This window comes from Lissotriton vulgaris, chromosome 7 (genome assembly GCF_964263255.1).
Source record: "Lissotriton vulgaris chromosome 7, aLisVul1.2, whole genome shotgun sequence".
NCBI classification, from domain to species: Eukaryota; Metazoa; Chordata; class Amphibia; order Caudata; family Salamandridae; genus Lissotriton; species Lissotriton vulgaris.
The window spans coordinates 684,319,668-684,347,121 of record NC_141695.1 but is presented as its reverse complement, the minus strand read 5'-3'; the positions used below and the strand labels follow the sequence as shown (position 1 = coordinate 684,347,121).

General features: G+C 44.0%; 1 protein-coding gene across 3 annotated transcripts in view; it reads right to left on the bottom strand.

Moving 5' to 3' along the window:
- Positions 1 to 27,454, bottom strand: part of RHOT1 (ras homolog family member T1) — a 671,689-nt gene that overhangs the window by 589,044 nt on the left and 55,191 nt on the right. For all 3 annotated transcript variants that reach the window (XM_086930896.1, XM_086930894.1, XM_086930895.1), the window contains exon 3: positions 2,300 to 2,381. In XM_086930896.1, coding sequence (XP_086787022.1) covers positions 2,300 to 2,381 — 82 coding nt within the window. The remainder of the gene's footprint in view (positions 1 to 2,299; positions 2,382 to 27,454) is intronic.

Sequence of the window (27,454 nt, the reverse complement as noted above, 5' to 3'; positions counted from 1 at the left end):
GGACAGATTACAAACCATTGGTGGATCTGTTCACCACAAGAGAGGGCGGAAGAGCCAACCGCTCATTGTCAAATGGCAATATAGGTTGAAAAATGTCGCTACAAATTGGAGTATGTGGCAGAGGTCAAGAACTTTGTGGCTGATTGCTTATCAAGATTGCCACTGAAAGAGAGCGACAGTGCATGTGAGGCAAAGGATGATTTTGAGATATGTGCTGTCAGTTAGATTGCTGAGACAATGAAAGGAGCCTTGTCTGAACAGGAATGGTTGCAGGCCACATTTGATAGGGAGTTTCAAGAAGTGGCTGGTTATGTTTAGAGTGGTTGACCCAGCAACCAAGTGATTTCTTCTGCTTTGGTTCCCTACAGGAGTGTTCCGTTGTGTCTCCGAAATAATCTTCTGGATATAGCCCATGAAGGTCATATTGGTATTCGGGCCATAAATCGCAGGGTTAGAGAGGATTTTTGGCGGCATGGTGAAGACAATGCTATTAAACATTATGTTTGTGAACGTTATATGTGTTTCCTTAGTACCAGTCTCCGGTAACTTGTCCGCCTCCTGTCTCACTGCCCAGGGTTAATAACATACCATGGTCCAAGCTGGCATTTGATGTGTCTAGTCCTTTTAGGATAATTGGGGGCACACCCAAGTAGGCATTGGTTTTGGTGGATTACATGACCAAGTGGCCTGAAGTTAAACTTGTGGACAATGTCAATAGAGAGGCAGTCATCCGTTTTCTCAGAGAGGTGCTCTTGAAAGGGATTTCCGTAGGAGATTTTAACCAATAACAGTACTCTGTTAGTATCCAAGGAAAGGGAGACATTTTTAGAAAAGTTAAGCGTCAAGCACATTCTAACTTCCTTGTACCATCCCCACAGTAATGGTTTGGTTGGGAGAGTGAATAGGGACATCAAAGTTCAGCTACATCCTTCACTCACAAATAAGGATCAGCGTCAGCTTTCACTCATAAAAGGGTTGCATTGGAGGGATGTGATTGAAACATGTGGCTAGTGAGAACAATGTCTCACATTAGCAAGGGTGCCCCCCTTTACGTTACTGAGGGGAAGGGTTGAAGGATCCAAATTGAACAAACATTGAATGTCAAGGAAAACTGTGGATGTTGTGAAAATGGCTGGAGTAGTGGATGTGAGGACTGTGGTGCAGGAAAGGTATAGTGCTGCAAAGAACGTTGGTTGTTCAGGTCGGTGATTGGAGAACTGATTTTGTGCGCAAGGGCGGGTCATGCTTTTCTGCACCTGTGTGTGTAAGCAAAATGTTTTGTTTCGGTGGTACAAGAGTCCAAATCGGAATATGTACGAAGTAAAATGGGTGTGCAATCAGACACGGAGCACGTTGAGTATAGTTAAAAAGAAATTTTAAAAAAGAGTCTAGTAGAATGAGGTTGAGCCCGTGAAGGTTCAAGGATTATGCTATGCATTAACATGTTAGCAAATGTTCCCATTGGTACATGCTTTTACTTTGACAAAATTAAAGGATAAGCAGTGTTGAGACGACAGTAGCAATAAAGTTGAGCCCTAACCAGGGTCTTGAGCTTCTTTTCACATTGCCCATCATAAGTTTTAGATTCAAAGACATCTTAGTTTCCACCCTTTATCAAGAACTTTGGGTGCTTCATTGTACTATGTTGAGTACTATTATTAAGAATCTTACTTATGCAACTTTGCTTTGTAGAGAGCCAAAGGAGGCACTATATTTTTTATTGTGTGGTGATCAAATGTAAATGAAACGCAGTGGATGGTTATATATGGCATTATGCACAATTTGGGAAATCACTTTAATATACAGATGCAAACATTAATACAAAATGGCTAGTTTGTTAGTTATGAAGAGAGAAGAGTTGAGATATGTCATAGTTGGAAGGAAAACACAGAACAAATATGTACTGTCTAATAGTCCCATTCTTTTTAAGCAGATATTTCAATTACTCTAGGGAATCTATGGACAAACAAGCTGAAGCTTTTTCCAATTAACAAAAAAAAAACACATAATGCAAATAACTTGATAAAATGTTTGCTAAGAATCCATGAAGGATGAGTTAACCGGTATACACTGATATTATTGATACAATTCTATTAGGATACATCTGTGATTGCATGGAAATGTTGACCTGTTAGACATAATAGTGGAAGCAAAGATTGCCCCTGGTACCAAAATTCTGACCTGTAATCTAAGAGTTATGAAATTCTATTCCAACAAAACTGACAAAGGTAAATGGGAGAGTGAATGGCGTCCTCTATTTCAGAATATAAATATGATAAAATGAATGTCATTGTTTTACCAGAGTAATCAACTATATGTGTAGGGACTCTCTCTGGAGTAACATCAGCTGGGATGGTAATTTCTTCAGCACGCGGAGGAACCTTTGGGAAAAAAAAGTCAAGAAAAAGCTCAGAATTGGCCTCAGTGTGAACCTGCCAAAGAATATTATTCTATTTACGTCTTGTGCAGAGTTATTTTACAGATTTAACAACTGGCAGATAACACTACAGAAAGGTGCAATTACAGCACATGGCAGCTGTTGATTAGTGAATCCAAAGAAAGAATAGATAGAAAGAAATATTCTAGTTATAAAACATTACTGTGACAAAGAATGGCAAGAACACTGTACTCCGCAGAACTGGAAATCCTTGACAGTAATAACTTTAAGCCATTGAAAAGCAATGCAAAACATATGACAGAAGATTATACTCCAACAGTTAGAATAAGAATAATTTCAGATTTTTGTAATTTGTATTAGTAAGTGGAGACGGTACAAGGGTAATTGTTCAACCATGCATCTGAACTAAGGAGATCATCAGAATTGGTGCAGTGAACAAGCACATTAGGATTCAGATTTTATGAAAGACTAGAGAAGCATCAATGAAGGGAATTGGAGGATAGTGTGTGTGGACCTCTCACAGCAGTACATGTTAACTGGACCTATTAGATTTCCAGACTGCTTTTGATTCCTCCAACTGGACTAGACTCATGCACAATGTCCACAGACTTCCACTTTACACTACTAAACCATAATACAATAAACTAGCCATGTTTATAATAGTTGGATGTGGCCCTATTGCCTTCCTTTATTCAATCAATAAATCAATGTAATTATAAAGCGCGCTACTTAGCCGTGAGGGTCTCAAGGCGCTGAGGGGAGGGGGTGCCGCTACTGCTCGAAGAGCCAGGTCATGAGGAGCCTTCTGAAGGTGAGCAGGTCTTGGGTCTGCCGTAGGTGGGTAGGGAGGGTGTTCAAGGTTTTGGCGGCGAGGAAGGAGAAGGATCAACCACCAGAGGTTGTTCGTTGGATGCGGGGGACAGCGGCCAGGGCGAGGATGGCGGAGCGGAGCTGATGGGTGGGGGTGTAGAAGCCGGGTTTGCTGTTGAGGTAGGCTGGTCCGGTGCTGTGGAGTGCTTTGTGTGCATGTTTGAGTAGCTTGAAGGTGATCCTCTTGTCGATAGGGAGCCAGTGTAGGTCTCTCAGGTGGGGGGTGATGTGGCTGTGATAGGGGACGTCGAGGATCAGTTGGTCGGAGGAGTTTTGGATGCGTTGTAGTCGTCGCAGGTGTTTGGCCGGGATACCTACATAGAGTGCGTTGCCGTAGTCCAGCCTGCTGCTGACGAAGGCCTGTGTCCTTTTACCCCTTGTTTTTAACTCACACATCTTTTGATTTTTGCACTGCACTCGATCCCATCTTTATCATTTGTTCATGGGTACCTTAGCGATTGATGGTGCGACCCAATTGAGTAAGGGCGATGGATGGGTCTCATACCACCCCATTTTTGGATGACCAAATGAGAACACTTGATCTATACACCTATTTGATGGGAATCCAACACATCTCTGTACGGGTCTTACCAACAAGCTCAGTAGGTCCTTCGACAGGTTTGTCCTGGCACACATTCTGATATAGAGACTTATATAGCTCTATTAGCGCCTAACTCACTTATGTAGGAGTTTTGCAGCAGCTCGGAGTACTTGAAGCTCCGTTTTAGACCCCCGGTTCTCACCACCAACTGATCCGGAAAGCCAAGAAAACAGCATTCAAGGATCGACTCGACAACAACGCCCACAACAGCAAGGAACTTTTCAACATCGTCAAGGAATACTCCAATCCATCGGCCAACTCCAACGACATCACCCCCTCTCAAACCCTCTGCGACTCCCTAGCCTCTTTTTTCCACAACAAGATTGCAGACATCCACAACAGCTTTGACAACCAACCCGGAAACCAACCCACCCCACCATCTGCTGACCATCTTCCCCCCGTGAACACCCTTAACGCCTGGAACCCAATCTCCACTGAGGACACCATCCGCCTGATGAATTCCATCCACTCAGGATCCCCCACAGACCCATGCCCTCACCACATCTTCAACAAAGCAGACTCCGTCATAGCACCGCACCTCCGAGACGTCATCAACTGCTCCTTCAACTCCGCTACCTTCCCAGAAGATTGGAAACACGCTGAACTCACCGCCCTTCTGAAAAAACCAACAGCGGACCCCACCGAACTCAAAAATTACCGCCCCATCTCGCTTCTTCCATTCCCGGCCAAAGTCATCGAGAAAGCCGTCAACAACCAGCTCGCCGCTTTCCTCGAAGCCAACAAATCCCTCGACTCCTCACAATCTGGCTTCCGAGCAAAACACAGCACTGAGACCGCCCTCATCGCAGCAACAGACGACATTCGAACTCTACTGGACAATGGTGACACAGTCGCCCTCATCCTCCTCGACCTCTCTGCAGCATTCGATACAGTCTGCCACAGCACCCTTCTACAACGCCTCAATAACATCGGAATCCAAGGAAAAGCACTTGAATGGATCACCTCGTTCCTCACCGGAAGAACCCAGAGAGTCCGCCTTCCTCCATTCAAGTCCGAGGCCTCTGAAGTCATCTGCGGCGTACCTCAAGGATCCTCACTCAGTCCCACCCTCTTCAACGTATACATGAGCCCCCTCGCGGCCATCGCACGCCAACACAACCTCAACATCATCTCTTACGCGGACGACACTCAACTGATCCTTTCTCTCACCAATGACCCCAGCACCGCCAAAACTAACCTACACGAAGGAATGAAAGAAGTTGCCGAATGGATGAAACAAAGCCGTCTGAAACTGAACTCAGACAAAACAGAAGTCCTCATCTTAGGTACATCCCCCTCTGCATGGGACGACTCCTGGTGGCCGGAAGCCCTCGGAAAAGCACCCATCCCGACAGACCACGCTCGGAACCTTGGAGTCATCCTGGATTCTTCACTCTCAATGAACAGACAAGTCAGCGCCGTATCCTCTTTCTGCTTCAACATTCTTCGCATGCTCAGAAAAACATTTCGCTGGATCCCCTCCGAAACAAGAAAAACAGTCACCCACGCTCTGGTCACGAGCCGACTAGACTACGGAAACACCCTCTACGCGGGTACTACCGCAAAACTCCAGAAGAAACTCCAACGAATCCAAAACGCCTCAGCCAGGCTCATATTAGACATCCCACGCAACGAACACATCTCTGGTCACCTTAAAGACCTCCACTGGCTACCCGTCAATAAGAGGATCACTTTCCGACTGCTTACCCACGCACACAAATCACTCTACGACATCGGACCAGATTGCCTCAACTCTCGACTGTCCTTCTACACCCCCTCCCAACAACTACGTTCTTCCAGCCAAGCCCTTGCCACTGTACCTCGCATCAACAAGACCACCATGGGAGGCAGATCCTTTTCATACCTAGCTGCTAAAACATGGAACTCACTCCCCGCTTACCTTCGCCTCACCCAGAACCACCTAGCATTCAGAAAGCAGCTTAAAACGTGGATATTTGACAAATAATCCTCCTCCCCTTCCTAAGCGCCTTGAAACCCTCTGGGTATGTAGTGCGCTATACAAATTTCTTGACTTGACTTGACTTGACTTGTTGTTAGGATTACAGTTAGGGGGATACGAACTGGGCAGGTCTTTAAATTTCCCTCAGACCCTTCTTCAATTATTTGTGTTTTACTGTTTAGAGCAGCTGCCAGCTGCGGGTCTTTCTCTTAGACTACACTTTATGGAGGTAGTTCTTTCGCTAGGGACACTGTGTGCTCTAGTCTGCACCACTGAATCTTCTGGGGAGGTATTAGGTTCAGTTTCCTCTGAGTCTAGGGTCACCCACCTTCACTTTGGTCCTTTAGGGCTCTCTACAGATGTACCCTTAGCACACTGTTTGCCTATATGTGAGTTTGAACTAACAAGTAACATCATTATTCTGATATGGCAGGCACAGCACGATATTGTACTGTTTTGACAGCCCTCTACCACTTCAGTTTTTGAAGTGAGGGGCGGATGATTCAGCCCCCCTCCTCCTCCTCCCCCCTTCCCACCATTGGCTACCTTTCTTTGGGTTCATTTGGGGATCATTATCAGAGACCACTTTGATGGATCTTTATAAATAGACATCAGCTCGGTCGACTATTTCGCGCTTGGAAACACTTGCGCTATGGTTAAATGAAGCACCTTTATTTTTTAACTAGTTCAAACTACAAAGATGGCCGTAATGATGTCATCTTGTAGTTCTTGGGTGAGCTACAACACAGTGGATTGTGACATCACTCTGTAGTTCAAGCTAATCCCGCGAGAGTACGTGATACTCCTCCCCTATCTCCTTTATAAGCTTCCTGTGGGCAGCCATTTTTGCCTCCCACGAAGCTCGGGTCCTGCAATGAGACAACGCCGGACAGGTTAGTGGCTCATTAGGATTTATTTTTGGCCTTTTTTCTTTTGGGGTGCCATAGACTGGTTCACCTATGTTTCTGGGATATGAGACCAGGCTTGGTCTGTCAAACTTTTGCTAGCCCAGATCTAAACCTGCTACAGTTTAGCTCCATCCTATTGAGGACACTCATATTTAGAGGAAAGCTTTTTACATTAAGTGATGGATCTTGGGAACCTGAGACTTTTATGGGCTCTGTGACTTATTCCACCCTTAGGATTTTTTGTGGCTCTGTGAAGCTTGACTGTTATAGGGGCTATATTATGTATTGGAGGGAGAGATAGAGTAGTACTGTCCACCCTTCCGTTCATTACCCCTTCCTTGCCTTCACAGAGCAGGCCTCCTTCTTCCTGAGCTGGGTTCCAGGAGAGGTGAGGTACACTCCCTGTACTATTCAGGTGAGTAACATTAGTAAAATAAATTGGCTTAATTAGTAGAAGCCAGTGCCAGGTCTTTCCTGTTTTGATAGGACTTACTACACTTTATTTCTTGTTTCTTGTTAACAGATGTAAGAGACACCGTTTGGTACAGAGGAACACGATTTTGGACTATTTATGTATATCCTTTACAGATTGTCGTTATGTTCACTTTATGTGTGCAGTAGCTAATGCTTAGAACTCTGGCCCTGAAGAAAGCCATGGGATCTTGTCCCTACCGGCTGAAACATGTTGGCCTTGTAAATGCAGTTATATGTTTAGACTGCTTCCTCTGCATTGTTCTTGTTTGTTTGAGGGAAAGGACAAATGACATTAGAGTTTTTCGCCTATTGATCCTTTTACCCCTTGTTTTTAACTCGCACATCTTTTGATTTTTGCACTGCACTCGATCCCATCTTTATCATTTGTTCATGGGTACCTTAGCGATTGATGGTGCGACCCAATTGAGTAAGGGCGATGGATGGGTCTCATTGATCAAGAGACATCCCACCCCATTTTTGGATGACCAAATTAGAACACTTGATCTATACACCTATTTGATAGGAATCCAACACATCTCTGTACGGGTCTTACCAACAATCTCAGTAGGTCCTTCGACAGGTTTGTCCTGGCACACATTCTGATATAGAGACTTATATAGCTCTATTAGCGCCTAACTCACTTATGTAGGAGTTTTGCAGCAGCTCGGAGTACTTGAAGCTCCGTTTTAGACCTCCGATTCTGTTGTTGTTAGGACTGTGTCACCGTTCTTCTTGTTTCAGTGGGGATCCACTTGAAGATCCTGCGGAGCATGCGGAGGGTGTTGTAGCAGGAGGAGGAGACGGCTTTGACCTGCTTCGACATGGAGAGGGAGGATTCGAGGACGATTCCTAGGTTGCGTGCCTGGTCGGTGGGTGTCGGTGCTGTTCCCAGCTTGGTCGGCCACCAGGAGTCATCCCAGGCCAAGGGGGTGGATCCGAGGATAAGGACCTCTGTCTTGTCCAAGTTGAGCTTCTCCTCATCCATTCGGCGACGGCCTTCATTTCCTCGTGGAGGTTTTGGCGGTGTGCAGGTCCTTGGTGAGGGAGAGGATGAGCTGGGTGTCGTCGACGTAGCAGATGATGTTGAGGTCGTGCTGGCGGCCGATGTGGGCGAGGGGGGCCATATAGACGTTGAACAGCGTCGGGATGAGCCCTGGGGTACGCCGCAGATGACGGTGGCTTCGAAGCGGAAGTGGGGAGGTCTGAGTTCTGCCCGAGAGGAAGGATGTGGTCCAGTCCAGGGCCTTCTCTTGGATTCAGGCTTCTTCGAGGCGTGTCTTTAGTGTGTGGTGGCAGACCAAAATCGTTCTTGTTGGCTTTTAGGACTCTGTGCACTTTTTCCCTGCTAATCAGTGGTAAAATGCTGGCGTTCCCCCTTGAAAACATGGTAGAATTGGCCCACACCTAATTGGTACATTTTAATTACTTTTAGATCCCTAATGTATGGTACTACAGGTACCCAGTAACAGTAAATTAAATGCTACTAGTGGGTTGCAGAAAATCACAGTGCCAATTACTAAAGCAGAATTTTAAAAAGTCTCAGGTCTGCCATTGCATCCTAAGGTACACTTTAGTCCGTTATTTCGACCTGGCACAATAAAGTTCCTCTGGGCCTAAACCTTTCTTTTTAATACTTATAGGTCACCACTAAGGTAGGCCCTAAAGGCTCATAGGACAGAGTGCATGTTCAGTTAAAACATAGTACATGAGCATATAAGTTTTAAATGTCCTGACAGTGAAAAACTCCTAAAGCAATTTTTCAATGTTGTAAGGCCATCTCTCCTACTGGGTTACCGTACTACACTTAACTGCTAATTCCAGATTGGGAACAGACGGAGAAATCCTGTTTACACTCAAATGAATTGTAATCCAATCCATCTGCACAGAAAGTGATATCACTGGATCTCCAATCTTCCATCAGCGCAGAAGTAACATTACTGGATTTTCCATCACCCATCTGCACAGTAAGTGACATCACAGCTTTGCTGCCCACGGTACCTTGTGCTCCTCCCTCCTTCCAGTACCTATTTAATGGCAGTTGCAGCATGGACGAGACACTAGCGTGCCAAAGGCAAACCAGTCTGTGCCCAGAACAGCAACCATGATTCTCCCCATCCCCGCCACTATCCTGCTGCGGTGGTCTGTGCTCTTATCCCAGGCCACCACTAGCCACACTACACAACACAGAAGGAGTATTCACATGTGCCTACTACAAGTTCTCACGCACTCTCACACACCCTACCACCACTCCTGCGCCAGCAGAACTCCAATCCCTCATACTCACACAAACCAGCAACCCATTCACAGACCAAACAGCACCCAAACAACACGCCAAACTCGAATGCATGCTCCTTAACACCCGCTTGCTCACCAAACACGCCAGAGAGATATGGGACCAACTGCACAGCCACGCTCCGGAGCAGTTTTTTCACATGGAAACATGTTTAAACCCAACCTAGACGCTGGGCACCATCACCGCCAGCTTTAAGATGGTGCAGTGAGATAAAAAACGGTGATGGATCAAGCCCTGATCTGTTGACTGGGTAGGAGTGTTCTGCTTAATTCAGATACTCTGTTCATCACCACCCCCTTTTCTGAATTGTTTTGTCCACCATAAGCGTGGAAGGGTATGCTCAGACATGAGTCCCTTGCTCACTGCACCATCAGGATTCAAGCAAGCCGGGCCGAAGACGGCTGTAATGCCAGAAACCGGTCCCCGGAAGCTTGTTTCCTTTCCAGTAAAAGAATTGGCTTGGTAGTTTGGTCTGCCCTGTTCCCATTATGCACTGGGCCAGGGACAGACTAATTTGCATGTAGCCAGGCTCTGAGCTGGGATGGTGCAGTGAGCTAAAAAAAGGGTGATGGATCAAGCCCTGATCTGTTGACTGGGTAGGAGTGTTCTGCTTAATTCATATACTCTGTCCATCACCACCCCCTTTTCTGAATCATAGCTTTAAGATAGTCAGCACCAGCCCGGAGGTAGAGTCGCCATCATATTCAAAGAGACCATCAGCTGCACCACCTACACTGCCATTCCCACCAGCTACATAGAACACCTCACATTCAAGATATGCATCACAGCCAATTTCTCCCTTAGAGGAACCGTTGTGTACAGACCACAAGGACCCAACACCAATTTTGCAGGCGACATCACAGGCATCGTCGCACACATCATCAACAACAGCGCCCTATTCCTTCTCGGAGACCATAACTTCCCTTTAGAAGACCATACCAATTCAAACTACAGCCTTGGCCTTACCCATCACGATATCAAACCCACTGGTCACCTATTGGGTGGACCGGATTTTCTCTTCAATCAGCAACATCTGAGAAGCCAAAAAATTTAACCTGGACATATCACACCATTGTCAGTTTCTACATACCCATCCTGCACCGCCACAGACCCAACACCTCCGGAACTACCCACTTAAGTTGGAAAAACATAGGGAGTAAGATTCCGCCCTCTCCAAGCACAGGCCTTAGTACATCAGCAGCATGCCGAAAGACATCAATAATCTCAACAAGTGGATATCCACATGCGTCGTTACCCTGGCTCCCCTCAAGCACAACTCAAAGGCAAAACCCTTATCACAGGCCAGCTAGTACACAGAGGAACTCAGACCGACAAAACACCACTGCAAGCAATTGGAGCACAGATGGAGAACAAGTCAAGACACCGCAGATAAAGACAAATATATTTTAAAATCATCCCCAAGATGCTACCACAAGGAAATATGAACACCAAGTGCACAGCTCTTGCAGACTGCATCGATGCCAGCACTAACAGCGCGATGGTCAGAGATTTCACCATGCCTCCTGAGGCCTCCAACAACATCACCCCCACACAAGACCTTTGCAACAAGCTATCGAAATTCTATTGTAACAAAATCACCTTAAAAAAACAACAGTTTTGATCCTGACCCAAACACAATCTCTGTTGCAACTCAACTTCCCCTTACTGCCAAAAAACAAACCCGGACCTCATGGCCTGCTATCACTTCAGTTGCAATCGCCGTTACCATAAGGACCATCCACTCGGGGCTTTATCTGACTGTTTCCCCCCGCATGCCTTCACAAAGGGCTCCTACTAATCGGAAAGCACGAACACCCATCCTCAACGCCTTCATCGAATCAGCCACATTCCCTAACACCTCAAACCATGCCCCTGTCATTCCCCGGCTCAAGAAAGCATACGCTGAACAAGCCACGCTTTCCAACTACAGACCCATATCCCTCTCCCAATACCCAACAATTGTCTTAGACAAGACACGGTCTCACATCCCATCCTGACCAGGTGCCTGCATGAGATTGGCATCCAAGGACCTGATCTCCGCTGGAGCTGCTCCCTTCTTAAAGGATAGGACACAAGCGGTCAGCCTTGCACCTTACTCCTTAAAGTCCACAAACTCATCTGCAGAGTGCTTCAAGGTTCATCTCTCAGCCCCACCCTCTTCAACGCATACATGTTCTCACTAGCCTAAATCATCCACCCACATGACATCAACATCTTCTAATATGACACACAACTCATACTTTCCTTCTCAGACAAGACCCACTATGGAAGAAAAAAGTTTACCGCCAGCATGAACGAAGTCGCTAATCTGATAAAAGCCAGCTGTCAACATCAACAAGACAGAAGTAGTGATCTTTGCAAGAACACCTCACCATGGGACTCCAAGCAGTGGCCAATCGAACTCTGACCCACACCAGTAATCTCAGAATAATCAGCAGCAGATAACTGGACAAGACCACACAAGTCAACACCATCACTGCATCCGGCTTCCACACCATGAAGATGCAGAGGAAGATCTTCAAATAGCTCCCAAGCAACACCAGAAAGACTGGTCAGCAGAAAGCCCAACTCATCAGCAAGCTGAACTAAGGAAGCATCTTCTCTATGCCAGGATCACCAAGCAACTAATTAAAAGACTGCAAACCATCCAGAACTTGGCATCCAGACTAATTCTCAACTTCCCACACAGAACACTCCCCACACACCACATCTCAGGGAACTACACTGGCTCCTGATGCACAAACGTGCTCAATTCACAATCCTCACACAAATATTCACAAAAGTCACTACACAACTCAGGCCCCATCTACCTGAATAGTCGCATTTCCTTCCATCAACCACCCAGACATCTCCGCTCTGCAGGGCTGCTCCTCACACACACATACCCAGAACCAGATCAGGACAGGAGTTCTCTTACATCACTCCTAAAGCATGGAACAACCTCTTACTCTACATCAGAGCCTCCTCCTCTCTTCTTGAATTCTGCAAGAAGCTGACGATCTGGCTTTTCAGTATAACAACGCACCATAGGCAGGGTTACATACACACACCTGCTCAGCGTCACGATATACTTGTGGATAAATACACGTAACATAACACAATGAAGGTAAAGTAGAATTTTAAGTTGCCTTTCTAAAAATGCAACTTTTAGAAACTTTATATTTTTCTGCCCTGAACCAAATATGCCTTTTTGCCTGTGTCCAGGGTGACTTCACGGTTAGTAGTTCTCCTTTGGTGTTTTGTGTATTACTTCTAGGCAAAAGAGGCCGCGGTGTGAAGAGTAAGGGTCTTCTGGATAGGATGGATGGGGATGAGCTGTACACTTTAAAGGACCCAGACTGCAGCACCCACAAAGGTACCCAACACCTGGCTTGCCCTTGCCACCCTAGACAGTTTGGAATGAAAACCAGGGGACAGGGGAGAACTGATCAGAATTAGTTTTGAGGAATTTTGGGAATTCCCCCACACAAAGTTGGGTGAATACCCCACTAGGTATAAAAGTAGGACCTACTAAATTGGTACCTCTGGAGATGGAATTGAAGAGACCATCCCGCAGAACGGGTGGATGGTGAGAAATCTACAGTTAGAGTATCCACCAGAAAGTAGCATGTTCTTCTGATGGATACTTCTAATCAAAGAATCCTCACTTTGTGAATAGATACCTAAGCAGTACTTCCCAAACTGGTCGGTCTTTGCAAAGATTCAGACTAAAGGTACAGCAACGGTAAACAAACAATATCCCATCCTGGTGAAGTCGACTGGCAAGACAGTAATGTTTCATTAACTTGTTTGTTGATGCCCATGTAGCTGGGTGACCAATATCTAGGACAAGAACTTTGCACTTCAATACAGTAGTAGCAGTTTTGGTTCTGGTGGAATAAGCACTCAGACCTTCTGGAGGCTGCTTCTTTGCCAGTACGTAGCAAACATTAATGCAGAGGACTTTCGATCATGAGATGGTCCATTTCTGCACAGCCTTGCCATTTTTTGCACCAAAGAACCCCACAAAAGCGGAATATCCACATGTTGTCCCTTGGTACGATTGAGGTCCAAGCAATGGGGTCTCTCTTTCTCTTCTGAGGGATAAGGCAGAGCAAAGAAGGCCAGGAAGGCAATGGCTTGTCCAATGGGAAATGGTGTCACCACCTTCAGTAGGAACGCTGCGTTTAGACATTAACACTAGTTGTGTAGGTAAAAGTTGTTACAAGGAGGCTGGTCCAAAATAGTCTGACGCTCACTCAGTATGGAGGTCATCACAACCAGAAAAAAAAACATTCTGAAGGTGAAGAGGCACAAATGAGATTTTGGCTGCAGCTCAAAAGAGGTACACATGAAAAAATGTGAACCAGATTTAAGTATGGCATCACAAAGATCTTCGGTAGAAACATATTTCAGGAAACTCATGACAACCGTTGACTTTGAACAATGACAGTTAAATGCAAAAAGTTAGAAAGAACAGAAAAATAACTTTTTTGGGGCGACATACGCTGAGAGGACAGCGCCAGTGCTGGAGGGGACCTATGAGTGATGAAGCACAAAGATGTTAGCGGAGGCAGATCGGCAAAAGAATAGCATATAAAGTGTGAATCTGGGGTACCCAGGCAAAGAGCCTCAGATAGGAAATGGCTTGGGCACCGGGAGCACCGATGCAGACTGCCCCTACCTCCCAGGGCAACTACGGTCACAGTGGAGTTTCCTAAGGACCATGTGCTTGGTGGGGCATTCCCCCAGCGGCCCTTGACCCTTGGTACGATTGGGGTCCAGTTTTGACTACACTGCGTGGGACGAAGAGACTAGAGAGGTGCATGAGGCCCATGGGTCATGGCTTCAACCTACTGCTGCCCCCTGTACAAGCTTGGTGCTGTAGTTGCGGAAACAGCAAGACAACGGTGGTGTAGGAGCCATGGGTCTATGTGGCTGTGGATCTCTTCGAAGTGGAGTGACTAGACACAGCTACGTGTATCAGGTCTTACCAGCAGGCCACCTGGTCCTCTCCTCCACAGTCACTCTAAATTAGAAATGCAAGTTCTTGTGGTTGAATCAGGATGCATCGTAGATGGGAGCTGCGTGCTAGAGCTACGCCCAATGGGAGTCAGACAGGTGGGACACTGGATGAAGCTGGGGATGCCAAGGCATAACTAGAGACTCCAAAGACAGCACCCTGCTTGGTCCAAGCAAGTCAGAGGAGCACTTGCGAAGAGCACCATATACTACTAACTAGAAGAGCAGGTGGATACAATAATCGAGGGTCCCAATGGAACTGTGAAAACTGATAATCTATAATGTAGGAAAGTGCCACAAGCTTGGATGGCATAAGGCACACACCGTGCATAACTATAAATATGCAGTTCAATGACCCCTCTACATTGCAAAGTAAGATGCATGAACTTGTAACAACAATGGTGAGGTGCATCAACATATAACAGAATGTGTTCTACGCCACCAACATAGCAGAGCCATGCTTTTAGCAGCAAAGAGGAAAGACAGCCCATTTTCATTGGAAGGTATCCCTATCTTTTTCTTTCCAGATTATTCCTCAGAAACAAAATGTTAAACCCAAACCATTCTTAGCTCCAAGTGGGCATTAAATGAAGCTTCTTGGAACCGGAAACCATGATACTCACAACAGAGAGTAAGACCAAGGAATTTACAGAACTGAGATCTCAAAAATATTTTGGACTCCCTGGAAGAATCCAAAATATACAATTGCGCCCAAACAACACCCACCCATGTCAATGGATTTATGTGAAACATCACTACATCTCGCTGGAGAAATATGAAATCAAAGAAATTGCTAGTACAAAGAGAGTCTGTTCGAATTGGGCTTCATCAAATAGTGGAATCACTGAATAAAGGAAGAGACAAGTTCAGATGACCCGTAAAAACAAACCTGAAAGATCATGGAACTGATGACAGAAACTGAATTGTGGAGCTTTATACGGGAGCAGGTAGCATTAACTCTGGATTTCTTTACTGCAACTACCCACATCCTGAAAGAGACTAAAAATGACAGATGTTACTGCCCTCTACTATAAGCAATATCTCTCTAATTAACAAAATGTGAAAGTCTGATTTTAGATTTGTCATCCTTAATTAACTCCTTCAAGCCACTTGAGGGCAAGGTTACTGTAAGAATTGCAGACTCCATCTCAAAAATGGCAACCTGCAAATTTTAGGGAGAAAATTAATTCCCAGTAGAATTCTAGAAAACAAGCAAATCCCTTATAGCACCCATAAAATATAAAGTCTTTTGAAAGCTAGAACCACTGGCTCGTTGGAGCCCATTTCTAATAAGGCCACCATAGAGACTGGGTATCTTTAAATAAAATTGCTGGAAAGGTTCTGGGACTGATCCAAGAAACTATGTGCCACCAGACAATACTTGCAAACCCTTTTGAAAAGAGAACACACCCACAGAAGACTGGGTCTAACTATTACAGGAAATGATGAAATGCTTAAACAGTCGAGGATTAAGTAGCTATATTTTAAGATCCTTCACATTTGGTATTGAACCCCTTGTAAATTAAAAACGGCCAAACTTCTTCACCAAACCAAATGTTCAAAATGTCACTCTAAGACCTGTAACATATTCTACATTATGTGGGATTACATTACTGTGCCCTGCAGAATTATTGTATTACAATCCAGTACAAAGTACTACTTCAGTAGAAACAGTACTTTTAGGCTAAATTACAAAGTCCAAATTCAACTTTGTAATTTAGCCCAGACTGGACTGTAAAACATACTTCTGCACACTTAGCTATTAGTTCTACACTGGAGTAGATATATTGACGATCTTTTTATAGTCTGAAAAAGGTCTGAAGAATCAGTTAAGTGTTTTATTAAAAAACCGCAAGAAAACACGTTAAATCTAAAGCCGACTAGCACAATTAGCTCCAGCTCAGTATATGTGCAAGACTCCAAGCTCCACACAAAACGTTTTAGGAAACAGACAGCGGGAAACAGGCTGCTTCATGCAGCTAGTTTCCATCCACAAAATTTGATATGGAGCATACCATACGGGGAGAGTTTAAGAACTATTCGCAACTGTAGTGACCCAAGTACCTTAGAATTAGAATTCTCTACTTTAAGATCCCGCTTCCAAGAGCGAGGTTACACAGACGAGAATATCCAAACCTCCATAAATAAAATGAAGAAAAGGAGCAGAGAGGATATTCTGCTTATGTAAGTCAAAATAAGATCAAACGTAAAACACAAACTAACCAAGTCAGACTGATCACTTCCTTCAATCGCCAGCATAGGATGGTCAGGAGCATATTCAACAAGCATTGGTATTTGATACGCAATGATCCCCTGCTGGGCAAGGTAGTGTAGAAAAGGCCGGCGATAACATTTCGAAGTGCTCGGTCCTTCAAACAACTCTTGGTAAGCAATATGATCCCTCAGAAAAAACATGGTAATCAGTCAGCAACATGGCTAAAGAAGAAACCAGGCTTCATTAAGTGCACTAAGTGCAAAGCCTGTAACCATGGCAAGAATACACAGTCTTACACCTTGAGCCTTTCTAAGAGAGAGAAAAAGATCAAGGGCTTCTTTTCTTGTAAGACGACTATGCTGTCTACGTACTTCAGTGCCCATGTGACCTGAGGTACGTGGGCAGCACAATCCACCATGTCCACAAAAGAGTGCTACAGCACCTTAGGGCCATACGTAATGGGAACAGAGCATACCCGGTGGCGCATCACTTTGAATCCCATCACGAGAAAAACATAGCAGGTCTCAGTTATTTTGTGATGGACTGTGTTCCTCCGAGTATCCGGGGAGGCAATCGCAAAAAGAAGTTGAGGAGACTCGAGTCCGATTATATTATCAAATTGAACACCCATACACCAGTGGGGCTGAATATGGAAGAGGATTTGATTACTCACCTCAAAACATCTATTTATAAGGAGCAGGTGATGAATTGAGCTAGAGTTATGCAGCATCCCCAAGGAACAGTTTTATTTGCTACAATTGCACTGTATGATAGGTGTTTGCCCGAGAGGAGTGAGTAATATAATTGTGAGTATATAAAAAAATTAATTCACAAATATAACGACGAGGCTGCGAGAAAGGTATGCCCACTGGGGCAGTACTGTTGGTGTATGGACGCTTTCTTCCATAAGTGCAACTCCTGGTAGGGATGTGCAGGCGCATGGATTAAGATTTACCCACTTGGGTTTTATGTATAGGAGCGCTTAGCAGACTTGAATGTGATCTTCAAACGAGAGGAAAAATAAACTTAATTGAAAGTAAGTAAAATGTAATAATAACCCGTTTTCACTCTTCCCTCCGCATAAGTCATTTATAATGCTGTGGGAGTTTTACTCTTTTATCACTGCTGAGGTTATGCAATTATTGTTGGGTACAGCAATAATAATTGTAATTGCACGGATGTTGTCCTTATGCGAAATACAAGTCTGTTTTCCATTGCACTATGTTTGTAGTCACATCACGTGACTGTGTATGTGCACAAGATGGTTAAAAATGGCTGTTTGACAAATAATAAACTATTGGTGAACAAGCCTGCTGGTCAGGGGAAAAATGGCATAAGAGCACTTCAATACATACGGCTCATAGAACTTCAAAGTATTACACAATATGAAAAGCTACCTATAAAATTACCAAGTTGGAAATCTTTTATTTATTTCCTTGAATTCGAAATGGTACCTAATGCTGAACTCCGAGGGCTACTGACAAGGAGCACGAAACCTTTCCACAGCCCAGGAACACAGTTTTTGCTATTGCTACAAAAACTACACGATGACCCCCCACTTATATGAACAAATGTTTGCTGAACATTATATCAACTCATATCATCAAGGTAGCCAACATAATGTTGAGAGGTACTACTGGGAGAGAGGAGATGGGTAACATAGGCTAATGTGTATTCTTCTTAAAACATACTGGTAGAAATGGTAACCATCATTCCTTTAATGTTCAGTTTAGGTTTACACTTACAGTTTCTTGCTTGTTTATAGGAAGCCTTCCGAATTGAGGACACTGTACTACTGAGAAGATTGGATGATAATAGTTTTAAGCTTTCTAAAAGCTTTTCATGAATTACTGGTTTATTGTTGACAAATATTTTCTTTTTATTTAATTATAACCTCATTTTTCCTTGCTATATCTTCTGTAACCTCCATTCCCTATCCTCTGTATACAAGTGGAAGTTACTAAAATATTAGCTCAAATTTAGGATAACCAAGTTGTACACCAGCACAATGTATTTTGAACATGGGTATACTGCATGTATTATGGAAATTTGGAATTCTTAATAAAGAAAGGTTATAACGTAAAAAAGAAATGTAAGTTCTATTTCACCTTTGGCAAAATGCATTAATTTTCCTATGTTCATAACATTACAACCATATACACAGTACACTTTTAGTCACTACTAACATTTGAGAGAAGATGGATGCAAAAAATATTTTTAAAGAAGATGGATATTCACGTTTATGCCTTTAGCTGTCCATCCAATTATTTTTAAATTACAAGAGCATTTTACATCCCTACAAATGATAATATCCCTAGTAGTACAAATAGTTTTTGAAGACAACCATATCCAAAACAGGTTGCATAAAGATTTCCCATGTTCATTGATGTTGGGGCTTTTTCTGATCACTGAAGTGGTTTTCCTCAAATGAATGTCAATATTTTATGTTTCAGATAGTATTCACGAATATGGTTGTAAACAAGACCCTGTCAGCTTGACAAACATTGGTGTCCACTTTTGTCACTATTCACCATCACTGTGCTGTCTTTTGGAGCACCTATGTAATTACTTTTTTTCATACAACAGGAATGCACAGTAATTAAAACACTGTTCTTTCATACTTGTCTGCGACACATTTTTACACCAAGGAAGCATAGGTTTAATGCTTCCTCCAAAGGAACCACTGTTTCTTGGTCTACTATTTGCCCAGGTTCCCAGTATGTTCCAAGTGTCCCTGCCGCATGGAGATCAGCATCTTTGGTACTGATTTTTGGTCAAGGATGAACACTGATCATGAGTGTCCACAATGACCAACAGCTGTCTGAAGCCACCAAGTACTACCTTCATAGCGGTAAACGGCTACTACCCTTGTCTGGAGTTAAACGACATGGGTATTGTAATGGTAGCTTACCCGTTTTGTGTAACATGCCTTTTTATCTAGCTCACAGTAGTGGTGCCTACTGGCTCACTCATGTAAATGTTCTGCTGCTGTGTATTTAAATCCACCCTTGGTCTATATGGTGACTGTGTGCCGCACCAGACAGTAGGTGATACTTGTGTGTGCATGCTAGGGTGTGTGAGTGCCGGCACATGGTACATAACTTGGAGGCTTCTGGTTCCATTTGGAAGCCCAGGGCCTGGAAAGGATAGTAGAGGTGAGGACAGCAACCCCCAGACAGATATTGTGGATTTCTGATACTCCTGAGGGCTGGGAAGGACAGTAGAACATCCTCTATGCACATCAAAGGTCTCCTATTCTGAGCAGAGTTACTGGTAAGCAGGACCTTGGCTTATTGTCGGGAGGTGGTGGGTCTCATAAGGCTGACACTGTAGGACCAGGAAATCTTGATGGAGGTGAAGGCCTAGGAACTTGAACCTTTGCAAGGTTTATTTCAGTAAAGGCTGACAGCCAGGTCTGATTGCTGGTTACTCCCTTGGGGGGTGTCATTGGTCAAACAGAATTGGAGTCACTCCTGCTGTGGACAGGCTGTCCCTTTGACAAAGGACAGGAAAAAGGAGAGGGCATTTCAAAGGAGCAGACACCCAAAACCCGAATTTAAAGGACCAGACGGTACATCACATATGTGTCTGGATCTGGTAAATAAAAGGTGGGAGTACGAGTTCCAGAAGTTGTTCAACAGCACTGCTTCATGGAAATGAAGATTGCATAGACTTTGAGCTGCTGAAACAAGGGCTGGCAACCTTATGTAGCTAGTTTCCCAGCAGGGTAAGGGGCAAACATCCAGGAAGCCAAGAATATTTGTCCTAGTGCGTTGCGCTACAACCTTCTGCCTCCCTGCCAAGACCAGTGTGCCCTGTAAGGAGAAGAAGGAGGAGTAGAGAGCTGGAGGGATTGAATTCCAGCTTTTACCTTGGCAAGTGGATCTCAGTAAGATGCCCTATTCAGTCAGGACTGGTATTCAGAGAGAGACATTTGTCCTCTTGAAGAAAGTCAGTACAACCAGTCAGGGTTGCAGTGAAGTTGCAGGCCATCACCCAGTACAACTAACATCATTGATAACGGTGCCCTGTCAGTGTCCCTCTATGCCATGAGAAGGCCACTAGGAATGATGGGGCCAGTGCACAGTACAACCACCCTCACTGGTGCAGTCACCTATGACTCACATATACTAAGAGGGAGCTACTAGGACTATTGGGACAGTGACCAGCATTGGGGCTCGAAGTCAGAATCCGAAGCCGCTTTGCAGTGACGGCTCAGCCCCATCACCTTCCGAGCAGGAACCACAAAGCAAACTCAACCCACCTGAGCGGGCCGCACTGCTGACTGCGGGAAGACGCTTCTTCATCACTGGAGTGTGGGAAGACACACTCCAGTTCAAGGACACTTTTTGAGGCCACTGCTGGGTAAGACTTGCACAAGCTCAGCAGATTAACACCATTGTGAACTGAACTTTCAGGGTTGAAACCAGACTATGTTGTGCATCAAAAGGGAATGCAACAGATGTAAGGATGGATCCAGAGAACTGCCAGAGACATGTTTTCTAGAGTGGAGGGGGCAAAGAATACTCATTAGTGGAAGACATAGTCCATACCAGTGCACTAACCCCGATAGACTTTCAGTGTTTATTGTTTGGTGTGATGTTTTATACTTTGCATGAGTAATGAATTCTGTTTTTCTTACTAAAAGTAAGTATTGGACAGGACAATCATATAATTGGGTCACTCTGGGTACTTTGAGTCTTGAACCTTCGCGGACCTTGCTCTTACCGCCCTCTGAGGAGCCTTGGACTGTTCAAACTGCGCTACCACTAAAAGTCAAGTGCTGTCATGTCCTACATTGCCCCACTAACTGAGAGCCCATAGTAGGTCGGGCCCAGGACAGAAGGAGTAGATGGCTGCAACCCCCCTGGTTGGGCCTAAGAACCCCTCTTGCCCTGCGACCCTCTAAAAGGGATTTTGACATACGAATGTGGATGACTTCAAACATAAGAGGGAAAATATTTCTTGTAAAAGAAAACGTAGGTTCATGCAATGGTTTATCAGAACAGGGTTGTTAATATTAAAGCTTTCATCAGAGTAAGAGCAAACGTAGGTGAATGTTTTCAAATTTCAGATTGGAGGACATTTAAAAAGAAACACACTCCCTATTTCTTTTACTATTTAACAGTCTTTGAAAAGGGAAGACCAGTGCTCATCGAAAATAATTTCTCAAATTATTGCCTTCATTCATATTTTTTATTATTTTTTAATCGGTTTTGTATTTACATTTTAGAAACCAACACGACACTGAATCATTTTAATAAAGGATTGCTTATACTCGAACATGATTCAAAATGAAATGCTGCACCTATACTTTTGGAATCCTCCGACGCGATCTCTTTAACACCTTGGCTGCTAGGGGTTTTCCCGCTGGGTGCTGGATCCTTTGTAATCCCATTGTTTGTGACAAAGCCAGCTCGTCATAAGCACAGGGCAGGTAAAGCCCATGACGAGCTGGCTTTGTCATCAGCACTGAAGGGGTTAAGTAAAACTACATCGCTGCCTTCCACTTTCCTTAGTGTTGGCTCCTGGGATATTTTAGGGAAATTGCAAGCAGTGCATTTATTTTACACAGCAGGACTGACTGTCATAATAATAGCAGAAAGCATAATTATCACAGCAAGCCAAAACTATCCCATATCAAATATCTTTTGACATGAGTAAGAAAGGAAAATAAAGATGGCAAGAAAGGAGTCAGACATGGTTTAATGGTCAGTGTATTTATAGCCAAGAGATGGTGTCTAAAGAGAAACGGTATAATGGAAATAACATTCCAATCTTTTAATAATAACACAATCAGTGGTAACAAACATTCATGAAAAGAAAATGTTATATTTGAAAAAGATAATTAAGAAGTCTAAGTTATCAGGAAGAACATGCACGATATTCAATGAAAATGTATGCAAAGAAATGTTGGTGGTAGTCATGAAAATGTAAAAATGGCAACAATAGAACCACAGATATAACGCATGTTCACGCAATGGGCATCTTGGAGCAGGTAAACAGGACACAACAGTCAGTCACAATCACAACACAGAATGAATTATCACCAAGCGGAGGAAATGAAATAAAAAAGAGACTAATAGAGCGCAAAACATTCACCCAAAGGTATCGAGGCGCTAGCTCAGCATAAAACAGATAAAATCAGCAGAGACAGCCTCAAAGATTAAAAAGCCACGTCTTCAATGCCTTCCAAACGCAACAAGTGAGTTTCTTCCTTAAGCCGCACCAGGAGAGTGTTCAAAAGTCTGGCGGTACTGACCAGAAAACTCCTTCCCCCCGGGAGCAACCAAAGTGTGAGTGTGCCGAGCAGAGCTGGCGGGCAGGAACATAAGACTGCAGATTCTTTTTAGATCGCGAGTGGCTTTGAACGCAATGCAGAGAGCCTTAAACTCAATCAGCCTTTTCACTGGCAGCCAGTGAAGTTTTTTGAGTGCGGTGGGGCCGATTTATGTTTTGGTATATTCAACAAAAGGCGCGCTGCAGCATTTTGCACAATCTGCAACTTATTGAGGCATTTAGTGCAGAGGTTCAGAAATAGCCCGTTACAATAGTCGGCTCTAAATAAAACAAGTGCCGAGACCACCAGTGCCGTGGACTAGCCGTTTCATAGTCTTCTGAAGGGGAATCAATCACGGTGTTTGTGAAATCTACACAAGGAAACGTATGTGTTCGAGATGAATCTCCGTGCGGCATTCAAGGTCATAGCTGCAGAGGTGACTCTGGTGTACCATGCTGTGAAGCATCACATCTCCTACTGCTCCTTGGATTGTGGCATCAAGCTAAGCAAAGTAATGTATCCCGATTCATCCATAGCAATGGAAGCATCTTGTGGCCACACAAAGGCCTCGAGCATCACTCTAAATGTGCGTGCACCTCTATCGTTGCAGCGAGCACAAGAAGACTTAAAAGATGGATATTTTTCCGTTTGCAGTGACGCCTCAAACAAAGGTAACATTAAACTCTATCCACTTTAGTTGCTGCATTTTAATTTCACCTCTGGTGTGGCCTACACTCTGCTGGATTTCTACAATGATGCAGCAGAGACTGCTACAGCTACTGAACAGCAGATCACAACAAAATTAAATAACCATGGTTTGAAAATGGAGCTTATCACGGCATACTGTAGGGACAACGCAAGTGTTGACTATGGACGACATCATTCTGTTCCAGCATTTGAAGGGAGCAAATGGAGACCTTCTGCCTGCAAACTGTTCTGCCCATATCCTGCATAACTGTGCTAAACAAGCTATTAATGGACTTTCAATGGTTGTAGAATCCTTTGTTCTAAAAGTCTACAGCCATTTCTCTTCTTCTACAAAGCGGACAGCGGGGTTGAAAGGGTTTTTCACTTTTGTGGTCCTAGAGTGGCAGCCTTTGTTTCGGCATGTCCCAACACGGTGGCTCACATTGTTCCCAGTCACTGCGCAACTGTTGAAGTGCTGGGCAGCAATAAAAACCTATTTCCTTTCCCTTGGGCCAGAGCAATATGGGATTTTCTAGGACTTGAAAGTGGGGAGGCAGCTATGTCACTTATTTTGACTTGTACTTATGTTTGTTGTCTATTTACTCACATACTGTTGCACAACTTAATTTGTAGTGTCAGTAATTATTGTCCTGAATTTTGACCCTGCGTCTTGAATTTTTGTTCCGAATTTTGACCCTTTGTCCTGATTTTTTACACTCCCTGCCCACACATGCCAGTTGGTCACCCTAGTGTCAGTACGTTTAGATTCTAGTGGATTACATTCTGACACTGTAGATAACTGATCTTTGTGGGCCTAAATTGCATGTTGCAGCCTCAAATATTGGTAAAAGTGGGCCTTGTGCCACAAATATACGGCTGTCAATTGTTCATATGTCTTAATGTGACTGACATCCCATGCATCCCCCAACTTGAAGATGCTGCTCACGTCCCAGTATTGTAAACCTGTCAAGGCCACCACCTGCCTCAACCCTTTACTCTGCCACAATAAGGCTTCAGTTGTTGGATTCCTTCCTATTGAGTCCATCTAACTGCACAATATCTGCTTATTATTGGTCCTTAGCAAATGCAGGCATCATGAGGTAGAAAGTACAGGTGTACAGGAGAGGCAACAGTCTTATTTCTTTTATAAATTGTAATTAAAGTTGAATACTAGGGTTGCTACGCTTCTCAAAGACCTAGTTTTTAATCAGGAGCATTCATGAGGCCCAGTAGCATAGCTGAATGTCGGCGCAGTGTCACCTCATCGTAAGGTGACTGTACATTTTGTAAAGGTAATCTTAGGCAAGCTTCCGACGCATTGGAAGGTACAAATTGAATCCTAGAAATCCCATAAGGTTTAAGGGGGATATTAAATGTATAATATTGGAAGATTTTCCAGAGTAGTGGAATAAAGATCATTTTAAATATCGCTCCTCAATATTAGGCCTCCTTGAAGGACTAAGGGACACTGTATCCTGTATATGATGACAATACTCTGTTGTGTTGGGTAGCGGACATGGGGTGCTAAAACTCTGGTGCATTCTTGTTTTGGTGGTAAAGTTGAGAGCACTTTGTGATGGAGAACAGTCAAAATGAGTGTTGCAATGTAATGCTGACAGCACTCAAATTATTTTTTTTACAAATGGAGCTGCTCTCCCAACTATTGAGAGAGGTAATGTATGCCAAGTGTCCACTTCCTGTCGCTCTCGTTGACATAGGGGGATGATAGCAAGCTCCCAGCCCATCTTTTCATCCCCACCTATGCAACCCATTGATGCCGAAATTAGGGCCTGCGCTGTGCCAAGCAACGGTGAGAAGAAAATAAGTTAAATATCTTTACCTGCGGTTATCCAGTATTGGTATCTTTCATAGAGTCACATGCCTGAAGCATTCCCCGTTGTTCAAGTGGGAGTCCCATTGCACCACAATCAAGCAGCATGATAAAAGCACTACAGGCCACAATAGCCCCATGTCACCAGATCAACAGCTCATCTATGTCCCTTTTTTTGTTTTCTTTAAAAAGGACAAAAGTCTAAAATACAGCCAATCAGCCGCCAGCACCCCCAGGAACATTCCCAAGAGAGGCAGAGTCTAGAGAATGCTAAAGTGATTCTGGTATTTTACTGACCTCTGCTGGTCGTTTTCTATCAAGACAGTTAAATAGAGGCAGTTGAACAGAAAAAAGTCCCTAAGTGGAAGCAGACAAGTCCTAGGGCTGATTTCCAGAGGCCACAAAGTACATACACATATAAGTATATACTAAAGGCACATATACTAAAGTATTTACTAAAGTATATACAAGAGGTCTTGAATGCTCGACCTAAAAAGTAATGAAAAATGTCAAGATTTTAAAGAAATCATACTTGCATGACTGACGTTAGCTATATAAAAAAAAAAGAAAGAGAACTTCGTAAACTCAGAGGCACAAATGCAAACAAATGTAATGAACAAGTTAAGGAAAAAAACGAACGCTACAAATAAGGACTAAGCACACATTATACATATTTAAAGAGTTGCCCAGCAATAGGGAGAGAGTGAAGGAAGTGTAGGGAAAATAATTACACTGTTCATATGTTTGTAACGTTTTGAGGGCGAAAAAGACTAAACTTTGGAGGAGCATGTGAAAGACCATGTCTTTTTGGTGGTTCGTTAGATAAAGTGCCAGGTGGAAGCCAAACATAATGTGCCATTAGAATAGGGGAACATCCTGTGAACATCTAGGTGGTCTCCCAGTTAGGTTGAATATCATTTGAACTGGCTACACATTTATTCTGGCACCACGGGTCTGGACACAAGTGGAGTGACATAATAAAGTGTGCTGCCTTACTTCACCGACTGTATGTGTTGTGTGTGCCCCTCAACAGAGGTTTTCCCCACCCTACCATTTTATCCTCATTTGGATTAACCTGCATACCATATCCCAAGAGTCAGTCAGTCAATTTACTTTATTCAATGCTTACAATATAAGATCATTAAAGTACAGTAAAAACATCTATACATAATACATTTCTTCCTCATCTCCCAGTTATGTTCCCTTCCCTCCCTCCATCAATATTGTTTTTCTTCAAAAGCAAAGGATCCAACTGTAATGTAACTCTAATTAATGTAACGCTGTAACAGGTCTTAATTCTCATGTAAAGCACTCTGATACCTCCAGGTCTAGCCAGGTCTTCCTCGTCTCCTTGCTGTGTCTCCTACCCCCTCCCCCTACCTCTTCCCTCCTTCATTCTTTGCCTGCCTCCCCCTATTTCATTCTTCTCTCTCTCTCTCTCCCTCTCTCTCTCTCTCCCTTGTATCACTTTCCCCCTGTAACTTTTACCGAACTACCTTCCCCCTACCCCTCCCCGCTCTACTCCTCTCCACTTTCCTGCTACTGATCTCTGCCCTCACCTATCCTGGCACTAGTCCCTACCTGTGAATTCTCTCTCGTCATTTGAAATCTAGCTATTTTGTCTGATGCCCGATGGAGCTACCTGATTTAGCTATAGGGGAGACAGGTCGGGGATTCCCTCCTTGGACGTCACCTTCCCAGTCGGTCTTTAGCCAGACTTCCTTTCGTCTCTCCTGTCGTCTCTTCCTGCATCCTCCCTCTATTTATGTCTCTCCTTCTCTCCTCTCTGAATGTATTGAGACTGAACTATTTTGTCTGATGCCCGATGGAGCTACCTGGTTTAGCTATAGGGGAGATGGGCCGTGGACTCCCTCCTTGGTCGTCACCTACCCAGTCGGCCTTTAGACAGACTTAATGAAATGAAATGAAAATAGGT